At 36.6% G+C, this 22,226-nt stretch overlaps 1 protein-coding gene across 4 annotated transcripts in view; it reads right to left on the bottom strand.

Moving 5' to 3' along the window:
- The window catches only part of SESTD1 (SEC14 and spectrin domain containing 1), a 129,060-nt gene that overhangs the window by 12,632 nt on the left and 94,202 nt on the right, over nt 1-22,226 (bottom strand). For 3 of the 4 annotated variants that reach the window (XM_010602795.2, XM_010602796.3, XM_003406191.4), the window contains exons 10-16: nt 14,058-14,180; nt 8,835-9,029; nt 8,211-8,325; nt 6,443-6,602; nt 2,869-2,950; nt 2,057-2,179; nt 883-1,074 (exon numbers count right to left, since the gene is read on the bottom strand). In XM_010602795.2, coding sequence (XP_010601097.1) covers nt 883-1,074; nt 2,057-2,179; nt 2,869-2,950; nt 6,443-6,602; nt 8,211-8,325; nt 8,835-9,029; nt 14,058-14,180 — 990 coding nt within the window. Of the gene's footprint in view, nt 1-882; nt 1,075-1,962; nt 2,180-2,868; nt 2,951-6,442; nt 6,603-8,210; nt 8,326-8,834; nt 9,030-14,057; nt 14,181-22,226 lie in introns of those variants that run through there. The other variant, XM_023542800.2, reaches the window with a different exon arrangement.

The following is a 22,226-nucleotide window of genomic DNA, read 5'->3' as shown; positions in this document are numbered from 1 at the left end:
TCAGAAAGATTTAACTATGCATACTTCTCAAGAGATACACTCCGTGAGCACAGAAATTGCTTTATTTCTGAGGTTCGTGGCAACATCTGTTCTACAGACCAGGTTATTATGTTTAAAACTTAGATTTGCAATATCTTAAATTATATCAAATATCTCCTAAATGTAAACTTTCATTGTAAGAAATCAAAGCAAGGTTAACTACATAATAAAGTTCCTATTTAGAATGGAAATTTAAGCCTTGGATGCTATAAATTTTCACTGTGCAGATTAAGAAAAAGGTTCTATTGGAAACTTGCCCAAATAATACTGTATATTTCATTTTTAGATTCTGGGGCTGATGACTTGAATTCACTGAATAGTAAATTTCAGAATGAATCTTTAAAGAAACTACATTAAAAAGGTTTTATTTTTATCTTATTTTAGTTGAGCAATCTCAAATATTCTAAAATCACAAACTGCCCTTTTTTAAACTTTGTGACAATTAATAGTAGTTGCTGAAGTAGAATTTACTTTGCTTGGCATAATGAAATAGACCAAAGTCATGATACCCTAGAGAATAAAGAACACATTCTGGGCATCAGGCTGGGTGAGGGGATAGCAACACAGAGAGAGACTACCAGATGGCTCTGGATTTCTCCATCCTCAGGACTCCAACACCGCTATCAGTTATTAAGAGAATTTGATCTGAACTACCCAAGACAATATATTGTATCTAAACAAACTCTGAATAATGAAACCAATATAACTCAGGAAAAAAACAGATTAATCATCACATTATTAAAATTGACGCATCTTAAACGTACCAATATTACAGCAGAATATATTTTCATACTATACCCAGTAAATACTATTAAGATTACAGTAAAAAAAAAAAAAAAGAACCTTTTCAGCATTTGAGTGGAAGGCAATAGCCATTTCCAGCCTATGCACTCTCTCCTCAGACGCTACGGTAAACTGTTTCCATACTCTGTTCAGTCGAGGAAGCGTATCCCCAGACGATCGGGAAGTGCAGCGCAAAGACTGGCACAGCACAACTGTGGCCTGTAGCAGCTGTCTTCCATAGTCATAAGTGCTCTAAAAAGAAAACGTAAATATGAAATTACAACGAAAGAATTCTGAAGAGAAGGATGAGGAAAGTGTGGAGGGGAACTTGGCTGCGATTAAGTAACTAACAGTGCTGCATGCAGGGGCACTTATTACTACGGATGATCTGTAGGCGTAAATAATGAAGACAAGCAATGTTTTTAGTTAGTATATAACAAGTTTCTTTCTTGCTAGGCTTCCTCCTCTTATAATGTTTTACTTCTCTCAGCCTGCTCAATTCCAATGGCGAAAAAAGAGTATCTCCTCACTAATTAATAAAACAACAACAGAAACCAAACCCGTTGACGTTGGGTCAATTCCAACTCACAGTGACCCTATAGGACAGGGTAGAACCACTCCATAGGGTTTCCAAGGCTGTAATCTTTACGGAAGCAGAATGCCACATTTTTCTCCCCCGGAAGGGCTGGTGGGTTCGAACCACTGACCTTTCAGTTAGAAGCCAAGTGCTTAACCATTGTGCCACCACGGCTCCTTCGACTAACAAAACAGGTAGGTGAAATTAGGTGCTTTGTATTCCATATAGGAAACCACAACTGTTACACTGTGAACTCAATTATTAGGGAAAATGAATTAAGATATGTCTAGCACAAAAACAATTAAGAACTACTATCCTAACATTGGCGAGGGGCAGAAATGGGGATTTTTAATTTATTGATGTTAACATAAATTTCACATTAGCTTCTGTGAAAGAACAGTTGGACTGCCCCAAATATGCAATGATATAAAACATAATTTAGAGGGAGCACACAGAACCTGTGTTCAGGGAAACATAAACTCTCTGAAGTTTATGCGACTAGTTTTAATGCACCAGCTTACATTTTCTCAATTCCGTGATATTTCTGGAATAACAAAACTAACCTCCTTGGACTTGAAGGGTTAAGTTACACTATAATCATGCACAAAGCTATTCAAACATTGAGCTTGTAGAAAAGGAAGATGACCAGCTGTGCACCTGTGCAACATCCACAAATTTTCTATGCTTTTCCAGTAGAACTTTCGTTTCCTGAGCGTCATCGCCCAGTCTGATGTGGGTCTTAAGCAGAGCATCCAGAAGTTCACTTAGCCATTCTACTGCCTAAACAAAAATAAACAACAGTGATGTCGGATTCATAACTCTTTACTTATCATAGCAAACATCATATTTATAAAAGAAATATTACTATCATGATTAACTAATCTATTAATTGTAACCTAATTCTTAATGGTTTATTTCATTCAATGTCAAGCTACATGAATTAATAACCTTCTCCTCCCCAGAAAATTTTTTAAAGAGAAGCACTCTTTTAAAAAACTACTATCCTATGACTTAAATTAATAGATTATGTGTTTCTGTAATATATCTGTTGGGATCTCATTACCGATTTTTGGTACAATATAAAATCAAAAATTTCCTCTACAACAAACTGAAATGAGATTCTCTGATCCTAATTACACAAAGGTATCTAATTGCTTATCTGGCATTGCAAAGACCTTTTCTGAGTTAAAAAGCGATGTGCTATACTAGCCTTTATACTGAGATGTAACTGACAACCAAATCAATGATGATAAATAACCTCAATTTCTAGGCTCAATGGGGGATTTCATTGGGAAGAGGAGTCAAATGAGGCCAATAAGCTACTGGCAATACAAAATTTTATTACTTCAACAGAATAAACCAGAGTTTGACTTAATGAATTTATTTTCTCAGGACCATGGAAAAAAATATACTTTTTGTTTATAGTAAGATAAAATGACAACTACATAGTGTGGATGACTGATTCTTACCTGGGCAGCATCTTCTTCACATTTAAACAACTGCACCATCTGAAGCATCTTTAACCTTCGCACATCTACCATGTCTTCACATCTAATAAACCCAAACATAAATTCAGGACATTATTTTCAGTTTGTTGATACCCTTGTATCTGGTATGCATACGCAGAGCCATACTGTGCTGTACGCTAAAAGACTTAGTCCTATACTATGGAGACTGCAACTATGTTGTGCTGTAAGAACTTTAAGGTTATCTAGATCTAGATCTATGCTACATTAAAACCTCAAAATACCTGAACGGTACTGAATCACAAACCCGCTTGAGGATAGCATGGATTCTGCAAAATATTGAAGCAAAGCATAAATACAACAGTACACTAAAACCCAAGGAAATCTGTTGCCAATTTGCATTAAACGAACTTCAAAAATAAAAATGTCAAGTTTCTCAAATGCTAATTTAGAGACTGATGTTCCATAGAAATTTTTTAAAATGAACACTTTTCATTATGTTACTCAGAATAATATTTAATTCTGAATAAAAAAGTTAAAACTCCATCTGTGTCCTTAAGGGGGATGCTCCATTGATCTCTGCGTATAGAGAAACACAATTCAGAATATTTTCTTAGTTTCACTGTGGCCTGCCTGGATAACACACAGATTAAGCTTTTAAGGTGATCTGACCTAACTCAGCTGTTTCCTTTCCTTCACTCCCCTGCAATTTTGTGTTTTTAAGTGGATGGGGAAATCTCACTGTGGTCTCAAATATCAATAAGAAGTTACCCAGAAGGCACTGGGCTCCACTACAGTTGATGTCCTTAAAGAAAGCTTGGTAACAATACAGAAGTGGTTATCACAACGTTATTTCTTATCAGGACGCCCTCAGTAAGAGCCTATGGCATAATGTTAAAGTGAAGCTTAGTGTAAGTAATTCTACAAGGAGTTCAGGGAAGTGATAATTATTTAAAAAATCTGATACTAAAGAAAAAAAAGTTTTAATGATGATGATGATGAGATAATACATATATTCAACATATATTACACGACAGGCGCTGGATAATGCGCTGGGGAAAAAATATGACAGTGTCTACTATTAAGATGCTCACCATTTCAGAGAACGGTATTTTAAATAAACAATGAGAGTATCTTATGATAAACATGATAATGGAGATATATAAAAGGTTTTATGGGAATAGGAAGAAGTGAATGACTAACTTGACTTGGAAATCCATAAAGGCTTCCTCGAAGGAGTATCCCTGAACCTCAAAGAAGGAATCCACTAGGCAGAAAATGAGGAAAGAAGTACTCTAAGTTAGGGATGCATGAAGTATATGATGCATTCAGGAAAATGAAAATAATTGTGTGGATCTATGGTAAAGTTAGATAAAATCATGCGGGTATTGTATCGTAAAGGGTCTCGTAGACTATTCAGAGACTGAACTCCATCTGAGAAAACACGAAGTCATCAAGGAGGTTTTATATAAGTAAGGGAATGATGTGATTAGATGTGCACTTTCCAAAGATTACGCTCCTGGACAACAGACTGGAGAGGAGCAGGCCAAGGCTGATAAGAGATAAGATCTTGAACAAAGAAATGTTCAGAGACAGCAAAACTTGGACATTTGATTAGGCTGTAACAGATGATGGGGAGGAAAGATTTTAGGATAAATCCCAAGTTTGGTAGCTGGTGGTATCTTTAACTTAGATAGGAAATTAAAGGAGAAGAAGTTTTGGGGCAAGATGATTCTAATCTAGACATACTGGACTTGAGAAGCATATGAGGTATCCAGGTGAAGATACTCAGTAGGCAACTGGAATTATAAGTCTAGAGTACAGGACAGGGCTCTGGGTCAGAGCCATAACTATTAAATCATGATCAGAATAAAAACATTAAAGTAGCGAGATTGTCCAAGGAGAACACACAGGCAGAATGAGAAAAGAATGCGGCTTTGGAGCAAACCCTGGAAGCCTCACGCTGGCTAAGTGATAAGACATCATTGAAGAAAACCAAGGAGAAACAGTGCCAGGAGAGAGATTGTGAGAGATCATGTTTTCAAGGAAGACAAGGACGTCAGGGAGTTTAAACAAGAAAGAAGAAGTCAGTTGTATTGAATCCTACTCAGGGTGGTTAAACAAGGTCAGGACTAAAAACATTCACTGGGTTTTGAGCAAGATCAAGCACTTATTAAATTTGGCAAAAGTACTGGTGACATGAGAAAGAACAAATGCAGTGAAACGGTAAGGGCTCAAGAAGTAAGACTGAAGAAGGTTGAAAAGTGAACTTCAGGTAGTGAGGAAGTAGTACAAATGTAGCTTAGACCTTCAAATGACTTGGCTGTGGAGGAAGGAGAGCTGTGAGGCTAGAAAAAAGGGTTGAAAAGGAAGCTGTATGCCTGTGTCACTTTTTATTCTTTTAAAGAGGAGAGTCAGCATTCAGATGAGAAGGGATCCGCATAGAGAATGGGAGCTGACGTAGTACTGAGCCAGGAGGCTGATGGCATGGAAAGACTGGCTTTGGTAAGAGGAAAGCTCTATCATCCTAGCAGGCAACAATAAATAATGAAATGGATAAATTTGCAGATATGAGAATAGGATACAGAAAGAATTTCTGCCTGATGACTATTTGTGATTTAGAGGAAGAGTTTCTGTGAGGTTCTGCTGATGACTTTACAATTTCTAAGTGTGCAAAAGTTTCATACGACCATGCTACCAAAGTAAGCATATGTGCATAGATGATTTTAACTCTTCACTTTGCAATATCCTGCAGTTGCTATGAGTCAGAATCAACTCGACGGCAATGGGTTTGGTTTGGCTTCTGGTTTATTGCCAACTGAGGAGTCCCTGAGTGGTGCAAAGAGTTACACACTTGGGTACTAATTGAAAGCTCAGGGGTTCAAACCTATCTAGAGGCACTTGGAAAGAAAGGTCTAGCGATCTACTTCCGGAAGATCAGCCATTGAGAACGCTATGGAGCACAGTTCTACTCTGACACACTTGGGGTCGCCATGAGTTGGAATTGACTTGATGGCAACCGGTTGGGTTTTTTTTTATTTACTGCAAACTGACTTTTTAAAGGTCGTTTAAATTCCTAGTTGTATCAAATGAAGCAAAACACCATCTTACACATAGGCCGTTTGTGTAATCCATCTACAGCAAAAATGAAAACAGTGGATGTGTCATTGTGAGTGAGAAGGTTAAACAAACAAAAAAACAGCAGTTGGGGACGATAGATTTAATAGTAACTCTAAACCAAATGAAAATGGAAGAGTGAAGTTCTCTAAAAGAATTTTCTTAAAGTAGAAAAGAGTCACAGGCTACACTGGGGATAAGAAATGCGAAGTATTTAAGTATAATTGAAATGTTTACTACTGAATAAAAAGGGAAAAAGTACCCATTGATAGAACAAAACTATCATTATTTGTTAGTATAAGTATATAGAATAGTTATTATGTTCACCAAGCCTATCATATGCTACTATATACTGTAAGAGCTTTTAGTTTGTAAGTAAAAGTATAAATTATAGTATATAACTTTTAATTTTAATTAATGTTTTCTTAGTAAAAAATTAACATTAATAGTTAAACTTTGCCTTTGTTTCCTAAGCTGCATATCTTCCATCACTCCTTGTATGTGGTCCACGTTTTCTTTGTTTTCAATGGTTACATCTTTTCCATAGGCCCAGGATGCCTGATTGGAGATCTGATCCAAAAGACCTTGACCTTTTTCACGTAACCCTTGCAATCCCACATCTAAAAAACAAAAAAGTTACTAGATTTAATCTCTTACACAACTAATGTGCTTTCCCTCCCTCAAATAAATCCTCTCAGCACATACTGCACTTAGATTTCAAAAACAGCTCTGAATATTAAACTGTCTGGATGGAGTCCTCTGAACATTTCAAGCAATAAAACTCCTTTAAATGTGGCTCAAGCTGGAGCTCTCTCACATTCCAAATTTCTAGCTAAGAATTTCCAAAAAGTGAATTTACATAGATATTACTTTGAAAAAGTTAAAGCAGGAAGAAAATGTGAGAATTTCTGTATTTACTAGTAAGATTTTTCAACACTTCCCATTTCTGCTTTTATATAGTTCAGCTTTCAGGAGAATACAGCAAATATTTTGTTTTAAAGCTGTTAAGCAAATATTCCTATCTCCTGTTTTATCTTCAAGTTTTAAAACAACTTGTACTTAATTCACCATACCTTCAAAAGCAAAGCAAGAAATAAAATGCACAACAGTTACAAGATTTCAAAGCACTCATGCAATGAACCATCAGCGTAGAAGGGTGCTGAACGTTTTGAGTATAGGTACTGTTTCAGTTTACGTGCCGTGGGAAGCAAAGCGATATTTAGGATATGTTTAAAACAGTTCAAATCAGATTTGTACACAGGAATTCTTTTTCCTTTTTAAAGAAATGTGTGAATCAAGAAAACTACTTATATTTAAGAATAAATTTCATTTGGCGTACTAAACACTATACCCATACTATGCATAAAAAAATGTATATCATCTGTTAAAATACAAAAGCGGCAAGTATAAATGCCAAATCAGAGTTTTCAAACCATTTCTCTGAAGTCCTTTTCAATCATTAATTTAGTTCACACAGCACCACTTGTTACTAATTCTCTGCTTTGAACTCCTGGTTCCTCTTCTCTATTTCCCCTTTCCCCTCCCACTCTCCCTCAGTACAACCCCTTCCGATTTTCACATCCACCATCAGTCTCTCCAGTCATGATCTAGGGAAGGTCACTGTATTTCCTACTCCAGAAAAATTTAAAAGGCCTTGCTATTAAATGACAGAACTGGCTTAATGAACTGGACCATCCTCCCCTTGAAGAGTATGTAACCTTGGCAGCATTCCCAGTTTGGAGAAGCAAATGCACAGAACCAAACCAAACCAACTCTTTTTTCACAAGGTTAGGATTTAGCAACAACAAAAATCATTGCATAAAACACATTTTTGGTCATACAGGGTCTACCACAGAACACTTCACAGCTAATTACAGTTTATGCATGCGCTACAAACAACTGTTCATAGCATATGCCAGGACATGGCACCTGTAGATACAGCTGGGTGAACAAGAAAAGCTAAAGGCCCACTGAAGGGAGGAAGGACTTATCAACAATGAAAAATAAATGTTTTAGCATAAACTACATTCCCTTCTAGGGACTAAAACACTTTTACACTAAAATTTTTTTTTACACTAAAAACACTAAAATCTTTTACACTAATTTTTCCGTGTAAATAATCGTAATTAGTTCGGTATAAACTGACTTATCTAACCACAGTAATGATAGTAAAAAACAAACAAACAAAAAAAAACCCTTACATTTCAGCATTTTTTAAATCTGCTTACCAACACTTTTCAGCTTCTCTTCAAGCAGTTTTAAAGTTTGCTGAATCGATGCTCCATCAGCTGGTGCTACATCTACGCACAACATCCCTAATAAGCCATCCAACTGCTGAGACAACTAAAGCAGAGGGACACCAAAGAGATAACCCTGATGTAATCAGCATCTGAAGTGTTTCAGGATTAATGAGGTTTATATCTAAAGAGGTTATCATAACTGTAGTTCAAAAGACGAAGCAGTTAAAAGACCAAGACAAATAATTAGAAGACATGTTATCTGACAGACAGAATACACAGATGCATGCACCAGGAAGACGAAAGTGTGTCCAGGTCAGAAGAACAGAAAAAAACTACTGAAACTCGTTATAAAGCATAAACATTGAGAAACAGTCAAAATGAAATACATCTACCAGGTTGGGACACACTACTTAGAAAATTGAATGTATAAACGCATGCACAATGATTTAAAAATAAAAATTAAAAAAAAAAAAAAAGATCTTATCTCATTTTCCCCACCAATCTTACTGTCCCAGAAAAATAATCAGGAGACATGCAAACCTGCAAAAATTATTTACAGATACGGGTTCGGGCAATTTGAAGCGAAGAAAAGCAATCAGACTAGACACTTACATCTTGGGCAACCCCATGAAATTCAAGAGCTGCCTGTAACAGGTTCTGCCTAAACTCCAGCTGACTGGCCTGCCGATAACAAACGTCACTAAGTTGTTGCTGCAGTGACTTCAGCTCCACAAGGTCTTCTTCATCTCCAGCATTCAAGAGTGCTGCGATTTGGTGATTAAGCTCCACATACACTGCAAACCACTCCTGTAATTGAGAAGTTGTCAAGTACATTAAGGATCAAACTAGTTCCTGGAGGACTACACTATATTTTATATTTGCTCCAGATAAACCAACTAACATTCACGAAAATTTTCTAAGGGAAAATTATTTAAATTGACAACCCAAACTTCCCAACTCCCAAACCCTACTACCATGACCCCCAGAGCTCACTGCCTACCAACAGCAAAATCTCCTATATCCTCATCCTGGCCTCAAAATATCCCTTCTTTCTTGCTCTAGGTGAAGTCTGCCTCCCCTCAGACAAAACAGTACTCCTGCAACCCTCTCTAGTGGCTGCTGTTTTTATTTCCACACCTGATATACCACAAGCCTGGAGATGGTGTGTGGATGGTCTCCTCACTCCTCCTTATTACTTCCAGACCATTTCTTTTCTCTCTTCTCTGAAAAACCACATCTCCTTCAACATATATTGTGGGATAAAGAACTGGACTTGTCCCTTTGTCTCTGGTTTTGAAAAACAGCCTTTGGAATTGTCAGCAATCTAAGGAGTCTGTTTTTCTAAAACAGCCAGGCAACAGTTAAGTGCAAATGAGCAGGGAGCCCACAGATCACAGCTGGTTAACTATCTTCAGGAAAAAAAGGGGGGAGAATAGGCATGATGGAATCAAGGAGCCCTGGTGGCACTGTGGTGAAGTGCTCGGCTGCTAACGTAAAGGTCGCCAGTTTGAACCCACCAACTGCTTTGCAGGGGAAAGATGTGGCAGTCTGCTTCTGTAAAGATTACAGCCTTGGAAACCCTATAGAGCGGTTCTACTCTGTCCTATACAGTCGCTATGAGTCAAAATCGTCTTGATGGCAGTGGGTATGATGTTATCAGTCATGTATATTCAGTGATTCAATCGATCACTGACTGTGCATTAAGGCCCCAGTCACGCATATACATTGAGGCCCCAATAACTATTTATAAAGGACCCCAGACTTTGGAGTTTCCTTTTGAGCTTCTGGATTGATGAGGCACTTGGGAAGACCAGCATGTCTCTAGGGTCGTGAAGCTCCTGGTGCTGAAAACTACTCCCAGACTTCACCTCTTTGTGCATAATCTTTTATGGTTATATTTAAAAGGTTAGTGAATATACCCCTTTCTGTGAATTATGTAAGTCATTCTGGTGAATTATTGAATACACGAAGGCAATGAGGGCCAGCAGAACCTGGCATCTGCCTATTTTGCAGCTGTTTTCAAGGACAGAGTCCTAACTTGTGAAAGACCCCAGCCTTGGGTGGCTGGTGAACAGAAGAGGGTACAGGCAGTCCTTTTGTAAAGACAACTTAAAATTAATTAAAATGCTTCTTTCCTGTAAACAGGGGAACAGAGAATATATAAACCCTTAGGTGAACAGGCTACATTCAGAAGAGTTATGGCTGGTGTCCAATCTGCCTTTACGCATATTTAACTGTGTGGGAAACCATTATTTTATGGAAAAAAAAAATCAACATCCAGGTTTCAGATTAAGACAGCAGATAAGAAATGAGTTTGAATGTTCACGTATCAGGACACAGGCAGTCAGGATTGACAACGGAGTTGTTAGAGAGGCACCGTTGGTGAAACAATGGGTAATTATACCATGAGATGGGAAACTCAATCTAAAAGGAAAGTAATGTTGCCAAAACACTTAGCTAAAAAGGTAAATATGTTTAGAGCATATGAAATAACTCTTGATTTTCATGTAGATCCTTTTTACTGCTTCTATTAGGCACAACACACCAGCAGAACCCTACACCTGCTTCAGAGACTTAAATTCCTGCACATTCCTGTCACCCACTTGCCCCCACCCAAAAGATAAAATGAGATTTATTATTAAACTAAAATAATTTTAAATTTACTGTCAGTTACTATAATCATTTCCATGTACCTTAATATTTCTTTCTGTTTCTAGTATTCAAAAACCAAATAGCTTCTAATTTACATTCCTTGACAAAGAAATACATATTAGTAGGAGTTTCATTTTCTAGATATTAGTACTGAATATACTAATAAATTTGGGTTTGTTTTTAGCTTTATTTCTGCATTATGTTTTTATGAGGAATCTAAGATTTAACACATAAAAAAGTACTTTAACACAAAATGATATGCTAAAAAGTTTTTCTGAATTTTACCCTATCAATATACTAGAAATTTATCTCATAATTTCCTAAGACCTGAACAATTCCAATAAATGTTTTAAAGTGTTGACTTTTATTTACAAAAAGAAAGACTTTGATTTAAAAAAAGCTTTTAATAAAATATTAGAATATCTTAAAAACTGATAAACTAATACATTCAATCCACCATCAAACAACCTACTCCCAAGGTAACAATGCACTGCCACCTATTGGTTAAAACAATTCTCTTTTACACCTTTTAGAATAGAACATTTCAAACATATTAAAAAGTATAATGAAATCCCATGCACCATCCAGCTTTAATAATTATCAATTTAGGGCCAGTCCTGTTTAATCTATTATTCCCCTCCATCCATTCTGTCCACCCCTCCCAATTTTGAAAAAAAAAGAAAAGAAATTCATGAAAAGCCATCAATGTTTCTTTTCTTTGTGGACCATGTGTATGAAGGCAGACCTCAATATATGCACATATGTCCCAGTTATTAGGAATATAAGAATGGAAAAATGCTTTATTTTAAGCATATCTATGAAATTTAGAAGCTTTCTCAGAGAGAAATGGCCTCAGTTGTGTATCAGTGATCTGTGTTTTAATCCTAGTTCAGGTATTTACCAAAAATGTAGTCTCCCAGTTTCTTCATCTATAAAATATAAGGTAGTAGTGGTGGTATTAGAATGATCTATAAGTTCTAATGATCTATAATTTCCAATTCAAAAGTTCAACAATTTTATATTGATTACTTCTTTAGGCTGATCTAACAACCTTATAAACATAATAGAAATACAAAAACAAGCATCTAAAACATGTATGTATACCAGTTGCAATTTTATCCATATCCATATGCAATAAAATTTTTTTGTGAACTTTAAAAATTTTTATGAACTTCTACGCAATAGGCACACCATACAATTTCTAACTATAATTATTCCTTTTGATATCTTTAAAAAATAACAAAGTAAAGATGAATCCTCTTCAAGATTCTAATGTGTCATGTACCTTTAATGAAAGAACTTTTGGGACACTTTCATAACATTCTTATAGATGAAGTCTAGAATGTTCTGCAGTAAATAATGGTTTAAAGAAAATGAAAAACAAACAAAGAACAGTTGCCATCAATTTGACTCAGACTCATGGAAAGAAGGGGACAAATTATAGAATACAGCTGTACTACAGTAATGTGTCCCACAACAACCCACAGGGTTCAACTAAAGCACAAGACATGTAAAAAATATGAGCAACACTAAGTTATTTTAAAAGTACCCAGAAAAGTCAAGGGAGTTATAAATTAGATATAAATTAGTCAATATAATTGTTTTCACATAATAGAAAGAACTGCTATGTTGGAACCTGACAAACCCATGAATTACATACATTTTCAAATTATAGGATTTCATTTTTTAAGTCTCTCACAAATACTAATTAAGAAAATTACAAGGACTATATACATACTATCTATACTATACTACCTACAGATGATTCTATATCTTGATACTTCATTCTTATACATTACTCCCTCAGCTAGATTATAACTCCTTTAGGGTACCATGCATACATTATCTGCCAACACTGCCGATTTTTAAAGCTGATTTGGAGAATATTATAAAAAAAAGATAAGAAAATCAAGCAGAAAGGTGTATATTAAAAGGAGAATAATTACATCACATATTGTTAAAATACGTCTTGAGAAAATTCAAATTTATTCTCAAGAAAAGAATATTCAATTCTTATTCTTTAATCTTCTTTAGTTAATATATATATATTTACTAATACTGCCCAACTTTTTACTACTACTTTAACTAGTGTAGTTGATGGGGAAAGAAAAAACAACTGCAGAAACAGAATGCTTGGAAGATATTTAAAACCCACCTGGGCCCAGAATTTAACACTGTTATTGACAAACTGTAAGATAGATAACCTAAGGATATAGAAATTAATGGATCCAAGTTTTATTTTTCCAATATTTCTATTCTTATTTAAAGTTACTTTTCAGTAACGTGGCTTAGAGGTGGGAAGCTAACTGATCCACGAACTGGAAGGATGATCATTTCTAAGTAATGAAGAGTTAGGCGGAGCTTAAGAAACGTCCATTTCCTCCATATAATAAGCTTTAAATTTTCTTAAACAATTATTATCTAAAATCTGCCTCTGAACTAACTTATTTCTCAGTTTCATACCTGGTATTTGTTTATCTCCTTCACGATTACAAATGTGAATCCCTAAATGCAGAGAGAATGGAAAAACATTCCGAAACTTCTGTCCTCACTCTCCATCACTTATATTAAATGCACCAATTCTGGTATTACTCTCAGGTTAATTCTAGTATGGTGTCCCTGGGTGGCACAAGGGTTAAGGGCTTGGCTGCTAACCAGAAAGCTGGAGGTTCAAGTCCACTCAGGGGCTTCAAAAGAAAGGCCTGGTGATGTACTTCCAAAACAACACCCACTGAAAATCCTGTGGAACACGGTTCTACTCTGACACACGTGGAGTTGCCACGAGCTGGAGCTGACTTGACAGCAAGTGGCATACACGCTCCCAACAGAGCATGGACGGGCCTCTCTGGCGACTGAAGAACCGCAGTTTCAGTCCCACGAGCTGCAGATGAAGGCTTTATTTTTGTACTACCATTCCTTCTTCTGTCACGATAGTCTTCAAAATTTCACACCAATTCACTTTGATAAAAATATATAATTAAACTGTATTGGAGGTAAAACCAAATCCAACCTTCTAACGAATACATACTAATTGGTCAAAGTATACATTTTTTTTTAAAACATTAACCGTGTTATACTTTATGCTCCTGCACCAAAGTTGAGGGCAACTTCTCACTACACATACACTACTAATTATGCATATTCATAACAGCATTGTAACTTGCAGAGGAAAAAGCCTCTCACACTGTGCTGGCTCTCAATCTCTTCGTGCTTCTGCTGCAGGGCTTGTGAAGCCCTGATGGAGTCTCCGATCCCCCACTGGGCTCTTAGTTGTTCTGATCCAGGCCCTTCCAGCCAGTTCACAACCTAGAAAGGAAAGTTGGGATAAAAAATTAACCCAAAGCTTATCAAACTCACATTCCAATTGCTTTTCCCTTCCAAATATTTCTCAAGTATTTTTAATTTAAATTCATTCCTTAAATTCTATCACATAGGTAGTAAATGTCTTTTGGAACTATGTAGCTATAATATCACAAGCTTTCCAAAAACCTCGCTGGCAATGGGTTTGATTTTGTTGTTTTCCAAAACCTAAGTTTGGAAGAATGTACACTATAGTATCTTAGGCTTTCAGGTATCTGACAATCTGCCAGGCTAAAAGAAATTTGGAATGCTCCTACATAAACCAAAAACCAAACCAAACCCATTGTCATGGAGTCAACTCCAAATCATAGCAACCCCACAGGACAGGGCAGAACTGCCCCGTGGAGTTTCCAAGGAGCAGCTGGTGGATCTGAACTGTAGATCGTTTGGTTAGCAGTTCTTAACCACTGCACCACCAGGGCTCCCCTCCTATATAAGAGGATTAAAAATTAATTTATCATGATACGAGAATAAGGGAACTCTAGGATTTAGAGTTGGAAGGGACATCAGAAATAACACCAAATTTTTTACCTGACACTTAAGAAAGTTGAATTCCAGAGTGATTAAGTACTTGCCCAAGGTAACATAATTCATTATTGAAAAACTAGGACTATAAGCTGTGTGTCCTGACTCACAGTCTAATGTTCTTCCCAAAGCATGGATAAAATTAAATGAGTTAACTGATTAATATGAGGTAAAAATGCTATTTTTCTCCTTTGGGAAAGAAAATTAAAAACTGTAGAATTATACTAGTTTGACACTCTCTAGGGATTTTAGGATTAACTAAACATTCAGACTCACAAAAACATTCACAGTCCCAACAGCACCAGTCTACCTAGAAGGATGCAGGGTGGGGACTACAGTTTGTCAGAAGGCAGCACCTGGGCATTCCTTTTCTGCTGAGTGCCTGCAGCAATCCAAGAGTTCAGGTATGAGGAGATGAAGTCCGTATGGGGTGGATGTGAAAGACACTGGCATAAAACCCTCAGACCCCACTGGGGCTATGGCCATTATCAGAATCACTGAACTCATGGATGTGCAAAGTTATGCCTTCCAACCAGGTATTAATAGTTCTCCCAGTCTAGATACAGTTTAGCAACCAGGAGTAATTTTTCCTATAAGCAAAGTTGCCTAGTACATGGTTGATAGTCCAATTTTTATTAGGTTTTCAGGGGAAAAGAGCTAGATGGTTAAGAAGAGATCAAATTCTAATGTAGAAAGGGAAAGGGTTTTCTTAACTTTTCACACGCAATCACAAATACTCTGAAAGTACACAGACACTTTGAAGTAATTTCAACAGAAAAAATAATCTTACCAAGCTTTATCTTACCTGTTGCTAAATTAGAAAAAAGAACTCAAAAGTAGATGCATGGTTAGGCTCTAAATTGAAACTTAGCAGAGCTCCCAAGAAGTGAATGGGGGAGTCTCTGTAGCATATTATAGACCCAGTGGGCAGGCTCACTTCAGAATTTACAGACCCATAGTAGATTTATGCTATTACCAGGTTAAAACATATTCATTTTTTAAATCTAAAAGTTCATATATTCTTTTTGTCTAATTACATATATATTTTTTTAAAAGTACCACATCGTGGGGGGAAAATCACGTATATTTCCTACCATTAACTTTTCACACTCATAATATTTTCATGTGCTACTCCAAATTTTTTTTTTTTTTTTTCACTCCAAATTTAGGTGCTGCAGCCTATTCTCACAGTACAGCTAATTTCTGTCCTATATTTTTCACCTAACATTAATCCATAATACTACAACTATTTTCCATGTAGCTACAGTTATAATTTTCAATGGCTGTAAACTTCTTTTAAGAAGGCCAAGTGACTTGCTTCCTATCCACCCACCTACCCTTACTAAGAGCTAAGTAAGTAATATACTATCTACTATCTCAAACAAATGATACCTGTTTTCAAGCATCCAATTCTGTTTTTGGACATGTAGAATCTCTCCAATTTTCAGCCACTGTAAGTAATAGTGTAAGACAGGTATTTATATATATATATATATGGCTTAATGGTTAAGCTTATGGTTGCTAACCAAAAGGTTGGCAGTTCGAATCCACCAGCTGGTCCTCGGAAACCCTACGGGGCAGTTTTACTCTGTCCTATAGGGTCTCTGTGAGTCGGAATCGACTTGACAGCAACACTTTTGTTTTTGGTTTTGTGTGTGTGTATGTGTATTTAATTTTTCTCTTAATTTCTTATTGTTTTCCTAGGAAAATGTCCAATAGAGATCTTCTTGGGTCCAACAATGACGTAAAGATAATAGCTGTTGATATACATTATAAAACTGCTCTCTAAAACACTAGTTTCTATTTGAAATATCCGAGTAACGAGAATTTTAACTGCATAATAATCTTTGCAAGGTATACAAACTTTTTTTCAAATAGTTCTGCCAGCTGGAAAATCGGAAATCTCTCAATGTATTTTTTTAAATGTTGAGGCTGAATACATTACAATTAATTGTTACTAAAGGTAATCTTTTTTTAATCATAAAATAAAGGTAATGATCTTTTGTGATTTATCTCAATATTCTGTTCAATTATTTTCTAGCATCTTAAACATTAATATACTCTTTACTTTCACCTTCTCTTTACAAGGTTTAATACTACAGAACAATATTTTTAACTCACTGAAATGGCCCTAAGTGCTTTAACTTTCTTTTGGCTAAACTGTTTTCAGAGTCCGAAGTTCATCTGCAAAACCCTACTGTCAAGTGCCCTTTAGAACACAATGCTTTGTTCCTGAACATCTATCCCTACTTCTGCTTTCATCTTTTGTAGAAGTTATTTTTGGAGGGGTGGGGTACTAGGAATTTTCTGTTAGCCTTGCAGAAATCACTTTTTCACAAAAAAAGACAGATGAGCAACTCAGCCTGGAGAATGCACTAGACATGAATCAAGCGTGGATCCAAATTCTAACTGCTCCTACAAGTTGCAAAACTTTTGACTCCTCAACTCTAAAATGGCATTAACTATCCTATGGTACAGGGCTGTTGTCAGGGTTATACCAGTCATTACAGGTAAGACACTTAGCATAGTATATAATACTAATGATTGTCAGGCCCTTTGATGTTTTCCACTTTTTCTGTAGCCTAGTTCCTTTTGTCTACTCATTCTTCCTTATATTTGTCTCACATCTACATTTTACGTTAAGATCCCTGGGTTTCTCAGTGAAGTCCCTGAACTATTTTAATACTTTAAAAAATGGAGATAAAAAAAGAGGTTTTAAGGAACATTTAAGAACTACTTCCATTTCATTTTTGGAAACCAACTGCTTCTCATTTATTACTACACGTTACAAATATGGATATAAAACACTTATCAAATGACTTAAATATAAAAAACAAATTATTTTTCTAGAAATATCTAAATTCTAACAATAAGGGTTAGAAAACTTTATTAAAACATTTTTAATTAAGTATTATATATTGTTTTTAAAAACCTAAGATAATATCATTTAAAGCATTTAAACTTTGTTTTGGGGATACTCTAGAAACAAAAGAAACAGATTAACATAAATCATGATAACTGAGGAAAAGCAATTCATTAGCATGTAATTTTCAAATAAGTTCATTAGCATGAAATTTTAAAACAAATGTTAAATAAATCAAAGATATTTCCTTAGTAGAAAAAAAGTTACAGTCAAGTGCATATAGCTTTAATGTATGCTGAAAATAATTTCCCTTAGTATGCAACATCAGTAATCTAAATATAGTAATGTATGGCTATTTCTAAAAAAAAATGATACAAAATGAGGTTGATGCCCCAGTAAACAAATCTATTTAAATGCATTAATAATGGAAGTTTGCCAAACTAGGTTATAAAAAAATCTCAAGCAGGACATGTTGCCCAGTGAATCTGAATATTTAACTTACAGTAAGAACAGTTCCATGCCCAATCCATATGAATGTGACCCTTTGGTTGCATTTGCAAACAAAGTATAACCTTGGAAACATGCTCTTAAAATTTACACTGAGTGACAAATATTTACACAAGCCAAAAATACATGTGATTACCAACCATTCTCTCTTGGCCAGGTTGAATTCTAAAGACTGTATGAAAGAGCATCTAGAATTATATGAGGGCAAACCAGGCTGAAGGGCAGGTCAAACAAATGGCCATATCTGACCTGGAGAAAGGGTATGGGGAAGTGAGAACACAGCCTCCAGCTGTATACTTATGTAACTCAGAGTGTATCCTATTTTGCACTATGGTTCCTCTCTACAAAGGAAGAAAAGCACATGGATGGTTCTAGGAATAACATTTGCAGTACTAGCAGTAATTACTGCCACAAGAAATAATGAGAATAATAGTACCACATTTCAGTGAAGTGGCACTGTCTCCTACCCAGAAGCTTGTGAAATCTAACTTAAATGTAGCAGCAGCAGCAGCACTATGGAGACTTGTGCCCACCGCATGAAGTCTCTGATGATACCAATTTGAACTTTGGGGAATAAGTGACTCACAGCTATTGTGGTTATTACTTATCATAATAGTTTATCTATAATAGATGATTTTCTTTTACTATGTTCTCACTGATAAGTAAAAGAGATGTAAAATAATTCAATTTTCACTGTTTTAACATAGGTGGAGATATTCAACTTCATGACTATGTAAACAGAGTAATATTTTTTCATTTGCCCCAAATTTGCAAGACTGGAGACAATACAGTTTATGTTTTGTGCATGTTGATACAATCAATATATGTTACCTATAACTAAATTTTGGAGCCCTGGTGGTGCAATGGTTAAGAGCTCAGCTGCTAACCAAAATGTCAGCAGTTTGAATCTACCAGCTGCTCCTTGGAAACCCTATGGGGCAGTTCTACTCTATCCTATAGGATCGTTACAGGGTCGCTATGGATCAGAATCGACTCGATGACAGTGGATTTTTTTATAGCCGAATTTCAGTAATTGTTTTGGCAAGGGAAAGAAATCTTTCCCTGAAATACGACCTGTGAAAAACAGAGTATAAGAGCCATTACACAATTACTATTAATTTTTTAAATAATTCATTTGTGACTTAGTTATCTAGTGCTGCTATAATAGAAACACCACAAGTGGGTGGCTTTAACAAACAAATTATTTTCTCACGTTTTAGGAGGCCAGAAGTACAAACTCAGGGTGCTGGCTCTAGGGGAAGGCTTTCTCTTTCTGTCAGTTCTGGAGAAGGATCCGTGTCTCTTCAGCTTGTTTCCTGGTTCCTTGGAGACCTCCATGTGGCATCAGTCCTCCCCCATCTCTGCTTGCCTCCCTGTTCGTTTAATCTCTTTTATATCTCAAGAGAGTGACTCAAAACAGACTCTACACCAATCCTGCCTCATTGACATAACAAAGACAACCCATTCTCAAATGGGATTATAACCATAGGCATACCCCATTGCCAATGAATCCATTCCGACTCATAATGTAGCCCTGGCGGCACAATGGTTAAGAACTCGGCTGTCAATCAAAAGGCTGCAGTTCGAGTCCACCAGGAGTTCTTTGGAAACCCCATGGGGCAGTTCTACTCTGTCCTATAGTGTTGCTACAAGTCAGAATCACAGGCATAGAGGTTAGGATTTACAATACTATTTTTGGCAGATACAATTCAGTCCATAACAGTGACCCTCATAAAGAAAATTGTAATGTAGATTATTTGGTTTTAACAATAATCTCATTATCATCATCACCATCATTATAAATCACTTCCTTTCTCCAGTTTCTTCCTTATCCAACTGGGCAGATCCATCCTTTCGAAAAACACTGTCAGTAACCTTAATTCCTTTGCTTCTCTTTTTGTCAATCCCATTTAGCCTAAAAAAAAATACTAAACCCACTGCCATTGAGTCGATTCTGACTCATAGCAACCCTATAGGACAGAGTAAAACTGCCCCATAGAGCTTCCAAGCAGCGCCTGTTGGATTTGAACTGCCAACCTCTTGATTAGCAGCTGTAGTACTTAACCATGACGCCACCAGGGTTTCCCAATCCCATTTAGTAAAGCCCAAATGCTAGATTAATCCCATCACCCATGTTCTTTATGCCTGCACCTAAACAGCCAGCCAGCCACAGACTGTTAGATAAGGTTATATAGCAGATTGAGAGTTTCCATTGTTAATTCAAGACGAACACTAACCAAAAATACAACCAAATTACTGTGGTAATTCACTCTTCCATTTTCCACAAACAAAATTTTGAATCATTTCCACTCCATTCAAGCCTCTGATCCTCTTCATCCACCCATTCACCCCTGCACCACCAAGGGGATGACCTTTGTCTCTTACTTCACACAAAAAAGAACACATCACACAGGAACTCCTTCATCTTCCAAATGCCTGACGTACACACAGAGGCACTTCTAGACTCATCCCAGCCATCCTCAGTCCTTCCTCTTCTAACCTAAAACTAATCCTTTCAATTGTGCTTTGGATTCCATTCACTTCCACCCTGTAAGGAACTTCTTAGCACATATTATTCCTTCTCTCTTGTACATTCAACCTCTTCCTTCAAATAGGTTATTTCCCATTAACCTTTAAATCTCTTCTTTTTTTTTTTTGGTATTACAAAAATAAAGAAAAAACATCCCTACAGTTGAACCTTCTTCCATTTCTAGCCATTACTCTATTTCTTGCCTTTCCTTCAGGGACAAAACTCTCAACAAGTTGTCTATGCTCATTGTCTTTCACCACACTTCCCTCTCATGCCTAAGTTCACTCCAATGTGGCTTCTGGCCCTGCCACTCTGTGCACTAGGGTCAATGACTCTATGACCTCAGTAGTGCTCTTCCCAATGGACATTTCGGTTCTCCTCTTGCTCAACCTTTGAGGAGCACTTGACAGACTTCCCAGCTACTTCCCTGAAATGCTTTCTTCCCTTGGCTTCCATGACACAGAACTCTTTACACTTTTGCCCTTTATCTCTGGCTAGTCCTTCTCGGGTCCCTTTTCAGGTGCATGGTCCTCTACCTTGTCATTAAATATTGGAGTTTATCAAAGCTCAGTTAAAAAACCCTTGTTTCACCTACTCTTTCCTTGGATAATTCTCACCCAGCCCAGGCTTGCACTCTGATTTCTGGACCTATTCTGGACTACCCTCCTACATCTTTTTTTAGATATCTCAAAATCATCTCAAATTCAACATGTCTGAAATCGGACTCATGATCTCAACACCCTTTCCCACTTGTAACTCATCCAGTGTTCCCTACATGGACAGCACCAGCCTCCATCAAGTCCTGCAAGCCAGAAACAGGATTCATCCTTGATATCTTCTTCCTCACCCTTACTCCTATCACCCTCCTTCTTGGCACTTGTCACAGTTGCAATTTACGAATGTTTGTGTGATTATGTAATTATGCTCCACAAAGGTGGAAACTTTGTCTATTTTTATTCACCATTATATTCCTAAACCAAGCACAATGTCACACTAATGCAGACATTTATTTATTAAGTGAACAAATAATAGATAACTATTAGTAGTTCATTATGAGCCAAACCAAACAAACCAAACCCAGTGCCGTCGAGTTGATTCCTACTCATAGCGACCCTACAGGACAGAGTAGAACTGCCCCATAGAGTTTCCAAAGAGCTCCTGGCAGATTTGAACTGTCAACCCTTTGGTTAGCGGCCATAGCACTTAACCACTATGCCACTGGGGCTTCCCATTATGTGCCAGGCACTAAAATTTTTATAAAAATTATCTTCTTTAATCCTCACAACAGTGCTATTAAGTGGGCATTACTTTATATTTATTATTATTCTCAGTCTAGTAAGGAGGGCATTTGGGCATCAAGGTCATGCAGCTTAGAAGTGGGAGAATACAGGAGACCCAGATCATCTGGGTTCAGGATCAGTCCTGTGCTACTATGCGAGTTCTTCATTGTGCTCGTCAAAGATAATCGCAAACTACTTGGTTAAAGCTTACCTTGATTTAATAAAGTTGTGTTTAACTTAGGAATAGATTACATAGAAAAAGCTCATCTATAATTTGACTGTTAGGA

The sequence above is a fragment of the Loxodonta africana genome, chromosome 6 (genome assembly GCF_030014295.1).
Source record: "Loxodonta africana isolate mLoxAfr1 chromosome 6, mLoxAfr1.hap2, whole genome shotgun sequence".
In the NCBI taxonomy this organism is placed as follows: domain Eukaryota; kingdom Metazoa; phylum Chordata; class Mammalia; order Proboscidea; family Elephantidae; genus Loxodonta; species Loxodonta africana.
The sequence above is the reverse complement of the archived record's forward strand: the minus strand, read 5'-3'. Positions and strand labels throughout refer to the sequence as shown.